Source organism: Colias eurytheme, chromosome 14 (assembly GCF_061535395.1).
Source record: "Colias eurytheme isolate Ceu_HAF_F1 chromosome 14, ilColEury1 Martin Lab GWU primary, whole genome shotgun sequence".
In the NCBI taxonomy this organism is placed as follows: Eukaryota; Metazoa; Arthropoda; class Insecta; order Lepidoptera; family Pieridae; genus Colias; species Colias eurytheme.
Genome location: NC_142993.1, coordinates 11501694 through 11507897, shown reverse-complemented (window position 1 = coordinate 11507897; position 6204 = coordinate 11501694). Strand labels below are relative to the sequence as shown.

At 40.4% G+C, this 6204-nt stretch overlaps 1 protein-coding gene across 1 annotated transcript; it reads left to right on the top strand.

The window, feature by feature from the left end:
- Positions 1 to 822: 822 nt before the first annotated feature.
- On the top strand, positions 823 to 5843 carry LOC149903149 (solute carrier family 22 member 12-like). Its single transcript, XM_090109720.1, has 8 exons — positions 823 to 836; positions 1304 to 1520; positions 2133 to 2233; positions 2583 to 2737; positions 3065 to 3431; positions 3932 to 4191; positions 4755 to 4936; positions 5653 to 5843. Exons 1-8 carry the CDS (start codon positions 823 to 825, stop codon positions 5809 to 5811), a joined length of 1455 nt encoding a protein of 484 aa, XP_089965846.1. The 3' UTR covers positions 5812 to 5843.
- Positions 5844 to 6204: the final 361 nt, after the last annotated feature.

Here is a 6204-nt window from a genome sequence, read left to right as displayed (position 1 = left end):
CTACTCAACACAACCAACTATCCGTTTTTATCAATAAAAAATCCTGAATTAAATATTCGCATTATTTACGATGGGAACGTTAGTACCAGTTTTAAAATAGCCGTGAGAAAGTGATAGTGAGTCACGTGACGGCAACAAGCGTGTAACCCCCCCGCCCTCCCGTCGCCTCACCCCTCCCCGCCCCTCCCGCCGCTGACTCATAATAGTACTATGTTACTAGACTGACCGGCAAAGCAGTGGATGTCCTATAGGCAATTATTAGGTTATAGCTGGCTAAAACAAGATACAGAGGATGTAACTGATTATAGATACTGTTTGCGTCTAATGTTCATGGATATTGACCGCTTTAACTTATTTTAGATAGATAGCTTAACTTGATTGGTTTAGCATATGAAGTTGCTTTAATGGTGAGACACCATTACATTATTTTGAAAAAAGAATTGTCAGGTAGAAATCATATTATTATCTTGATTACAAGACAGTTAAGTGGAAATTGAAAGTTAAAAACGATTTCAACTTTCAAAATTATTTTACATGTCATACAAAATCGTTACATTTACTTTTAAGTCAACTACTGATAGATATTTGATCGGAGCTTTTAATAAATACTCATTTTAACTGAAAGCTATTCGAGTGAACATGTTCACAATAAAAGCTCAAGCAACTTGTAAGCTCGTTAGAACCCCAGTTTAAAATAACAATAATTTAATAATAAGTTATAAGTTAGTCTACCTATCTACTTTTGTTTTCTTATAAAAAAATATATTTAAAAATACATTGCAATATGGTTGCGTATGACCACAGATAATTTAATACTACAGTATGGCGATATTAAAGTGCGTTTAACAGTAGACTTAATTATAGATTATTCTATAATTATTATTGAGGAAACAAACAGGTTATTATAAAGTAACCCATAAACCGACCCTTGATATTAACTAAACATTAATTATGTATGCATTGTTAACAATTATAATTATTGACGTGCCACGTGAGCATTTGCATAAATATAAAAAAAAATGAGCCCGTCACTTTTTTGAATTTGGAATTTTTTTGATGATAACTCGTAGTGATAACTAGATTTATAATTTTGAGCGCGCTCTTATTTGAAGCTGGGTATTTTTCAATTCCTTTTTTTTAAATATGCTAGGAGTTTTTTAATAGTGCATAGCATAGTGCAAAATTTATGATTAATATTCTAGGTATAGTAATATGTTTTGCTGATATGTGTTCGGTATTTTGTCTATTATTTATAAGAAATATTGTTTCTTTCCTAAAAGATAAATTTATATATCCTTTTCAGGTGTCACATTCCAGAGTGCGAAGACAACAGCACCCTTCTAGATGTTTCGGAAGAAAGCTGGGCGCCTGACTGGGGCGTATGGGCGCTGCACCCCGACTCCGTCTGCGAGAGACCACAGGCTGTGGACGGTACCTGCAGCGCGGCGTCTTTTAACAGTTCCGCTTTGCTAGTTTGTGATGGATTTGTGTATCAGCATAGGAGTAGCATCGTTTCTGAGGTGAGGTGCTAAGTTATTAGTCATTTTAATGATTTATTATCTGTGTTAGATCTGTTTAAGAAGCCTGACTTCCTAACTCAGGAAAACTTAACGTAGAACACACCATGCACACACCATGCATTTTTATTTCCTGATGACTTATTTTTAGTATTAAAATAAATATTTCAGGACTGATTCCATACAAAGCTTTTCGCCATCTTTAAACACCCTGACACAGAGTAAACATTGATATTCATCACACAAATACATATTTTCCCTGGGCGGGAATCAAACCCACGACCTCTAGCTTCGAAGGCCGGCAAAATTCACTACCAACTAAGCCAACCGGTCAGTCATATTGTGAATAATAATAATTTGTTATTTTTGTCGAAATCAACAGATTTGAAATTATTATTATTTTATTTTAAAAACAGGATGAGTGCATCAATTACTTTTAATTGTATACGTAGTATATTATTATTAGTATGTGCTTTTAATCATTATTTATACAACTGTTCAATCAATGTAATCGTGGAAAGACTGAAAAAAAATATTTTGATCACTGCTCTAGTTTTTGCAAATTAAGCCAAGGTTACAAGAAATTGATTGTAAATGAAGAACAATGTATTTCAGTTCAGTCTGGCGTGTCAGGAGTGGAAGCGCACTCTGGTGGGCACCATCCACAACGTGGGCATGCTCGTGTCGCTGCCCATCATGGGATATGTTTCTGACAGGTATAATGATATGATTTAAAGACGACGTAAAAAATAAATGAACAAATAAATTTAATGTAGTGCTGGTAGGTAATAAACTCGCCATTGGGATATTGATCAAAATCTAAGATACCTAGATAATAATACGTTAATCACAAAAAATGATAAAAATTTTCAAGAGAGATCAATATCCATACATGATACTATGATGAATGTAGTATTTTGTTATATATGTATAAGTAATGAAGATTTAACTTTTCCTTTCAAATGCGTCGACGATGCAGCTTACGTGTTTATTTTATAAAAGATTTCCATGATATAATTAACAACTTAAAATAAAAACATTCTAACAAAAACCATTAAATGGTAGATGGGGTCGTCGCGCAGCTCTCCTCACGAGCGGTGTGGGCGCGGGTTTGCTAGGTCTGTGCAAGTCGTTCGTCGGCTCGTACCCCGCCTACCTCGTCATGGAGTTCCTGGAGACTGTGTTCGGTGCTAGCGTCTATCCCGCTGCTTTTGTGCTAAGTATGTTGATAAATTTTATTTATTTGTAATATAGAATATCCATCAGATATTATGTAGTACTATATCTATATTAATACGTAAAATATTGGTGAGGCTGGAAAATTCAAGTAAAAACCTTGACTAATTTAAAAGCCTGGACTAATTTAAACCAGGCATAATTGTTATATCAATTGCATGTCAAACTTTTTTTATACGGGGCGCTGAATAGATTACTTAACTATACGAAACATAATTAATAGCATACAATTTTTTTTCGAGAACCAACAAAGAGAAATGATACCAGGTGTATAATTAACTTCACTATTTTAAACTTAACTTTTATTACAGTGATCGAGTGGCTTGGAGTTGAACAAAGAATCTTAGCAAGCTTACTGCTTGGTATTCCACTAGCGGCTGGAGCAGCTACGTTAGCTCTGCTCGATTACCTGACAGGCTACTGGCGGACATGGGCCAGATTCGCGTACCCACCGTCCTTCTTACTCCTTCTCTACCCATGGTTACTACCAGAAAGTATACGGTGGCTTGTGGCTAAAGGAAGATTAGCCGAAGCAGTAAGTTCAATGAAGAACGCAGCAAGGGTCAATAAAGTTGCAATTCCTGAAGATACTCTGGAAAGAATGTTGTCCAAAGATCAAATAACTGAGAAAGTTGAACAAGTTGTCGAAGAAGAAAGCTTGTTTAGAGCTTTTATAAAGTAAGTTCATTTTAATTACGCATAAAAAGGTTGCTTTTTAATTTCCACTCTACTTTCAATATGATAGTATCCCTAATAATAAATGACGTTTTTGGAGAACTTATGAGTAATATGTATCTATTATTTATATGAGTAGCTGTAATATGTAACTGAGTTAGATCTGGAGTTGAAGAATTACTTCAAATTTCAATAGGGTACTAAGTAATGAAATAAATCTTCGAAGTTTTACAATCTCAATTTATAACAATATAAATATGTATGTGTATGTTTTCCCTACTATTATTATTTATTATTGCACTAACCCATTTATTTTATTTTATACTTTTTCCTCTACTGTACCAAAGGTTGTCTGGAAGAAATCGCTCTAAAGCGATAAGACCGCCATTTGTACTTAGTTTAAGTTATATTTAAGGGTCTATATTTCTTTTTTATTCTCTTTAAGTGCAATAAAGAATTTATAAATAAAAAAAATGAATAAATCTCTGTCTATTCCATTACAGGTACAGCGCGCTCCGGCGGCGCCTGTGCGTGTGCTTCGCGTGGTGGGCGTCCGCAGTGTTCGTGTTCTACGGGCTGGCGGTGCGCGCGCACGCGCTGGCCGGCTCCGCGCACGCCAACTACGCGCTGCTGGCGGCGGCCGAGCTGCCCGCGCTGGTACTGAATACATTGCTGCTGGACCGCGCGGGCCGGCGGCCGCTGCTGACGTCGGCGTTCCTGCTCACCGCGCTCGCGCTTATCGCTATACCGTGCTTGCCTAACCGTAAGTATAATTTGGTTTTGTCTGCTTAATTTGACAGACTGTTAATACCCGGTTTACATTATTGCAGGCCAGCGATCTAGTCCAATACTGGATTGCTTACTGGAAAAATTTAAACTGGCACTGGAACGAACTGAATACAGTGAGCGTTCCGCCAGTAACTGGATTCGCGGTTTACTAATAACTGGAATAATGTGGACGTTACAGATCCAGTCCAGCACTGGACTGGAATCTTGCTAGATCTATGCTGGAATAATATAAACCGGGCATAATATACAATTTAAATAGAGATTTTCTTTAGAAATTAAACGAACTTAAATTTCGTGAAAGAATAACGACAATTGACGAATAAGCACATTTGCAGAGATTGATATTTTATGGCATTCAAATGCTTTATAAATATAAATTTATAAAAAATAGAATAAATTCGATTGCTTTGGCGGGTCACGAGTGGCTGAGTTGGTCAAGCATCCGCCCCGGAATGGCGCGAAAGGATGCGGGTCCGAGTCCCGCCTCGTGATCGAATTTTTTCTATTCTTTATAAATTTATAAATTTACGTTTGCAGAGGAGGGTACAGCGGGCACGCTGCTGTTCCTGCTGGGCAAGGCGGGCGCGACGATGGCGCTGAACGCGCTGTACGTGTACACGGCGGAGCTGTTCCCGACGCGCGCGCGCCAGCGCCTGCTGGCGGCGTGCTCCACGTGCGGCCGCCTCGGGGCCATCCTCGCGCCGCAGACACCGCTGCTGGTGAGCACACACACACACACACACACGGCGGAGCTGTTCCCGACGCGCGCGCGCCAGCGCCTGCTGGCGGCGTGCTCCACGTGCGGCCGCCTCGGGGCCATCCTCGCGCCGCAGACACCGCTGCTGGTGAGCACACACACACACACACACACGGCGGAGCTGTTCCCGACGCGCGCGCGCCAGCGCCTGCTGGCGGCGTGCTCCACGTGCGGCCGCCTCGGGGCCATCCTCGCGCCGCAGACACCGCTGCTGGTGAGCACACACACACACACACACACGGCGGAGCTGTTCCCGACGCGCGCGCGCCAGCGCCTGCTGGCGGCGTGCTCCACGTGCGGCCGCCTCGGGGCCATCCTCGCGCCGCAGACACCGCTGCTGGTGAGCTTTTTTTTGTTTAGTATAAGTTTAATACGAGTATTTATTTGAGACATTCCAAAGCTAGGTGGGTCCACAGTGAAAGGCCACAAGCAAATGCTGCGCAAAACAGCTCGATAAGTGTGGACCTGACCTGTGTAAAAAAAGCTTGAATTTTGTGTGATAAGATGAAATATATCGGAAAAGCTAATTTTATTTTTCTAATTGGCTTTTCTCAGCAATCCTAACACTTATACATCAACTTTGAAGAAGCGGAATTGTTACGAAATACAAAATATAAGCCTTTTTCTGTTACAATCATTAATAAGTCACTTTTATCTAAAATAATATATTAATTCCAGGCGGTATACGGCCAATGGGTGCCCACAACGCTCCTGGGCGCCCTGCCGCTCGTGAGCGCGTTGCTCACCCGCCTGGTCCCCGACACGCTCGGCGCGCGCCTGCCCGACTCCTTCGCAGACCTCGACTCCAGCGCCACTGACGTCACAGACCTCGCCTGAACAATGACCGGAGATAGTATGGATCTCATTTAGGATTACACGTGCAATCACTACATAGTATAAAACAAAGTCGCTTTCTTTGTCCCTACGTCCCTTTGTATGCTTAAATCTTTAAAACTACGCAACTGATTTTGATGCGGATTTTTTAATAGATAGATTGATTCAAGAGGAAGGTTTTAGTATATAATTTATGAAGTTTTAGACAAAGCGGGCGAAGCCGCGGGCGGTTAGCTAGTGCACTATAATTTCGGATGAGGGGTAATTTCAGAAAATTGTGAATACCACTTAAGAGCATCGCTTTATCGTAAGTATCGTGAAGGAAACGCATAAAGATTGATAAATATTATTAGCATGAATATTTGCTTAATCTATCGCTTGTTACGTACCGATTTA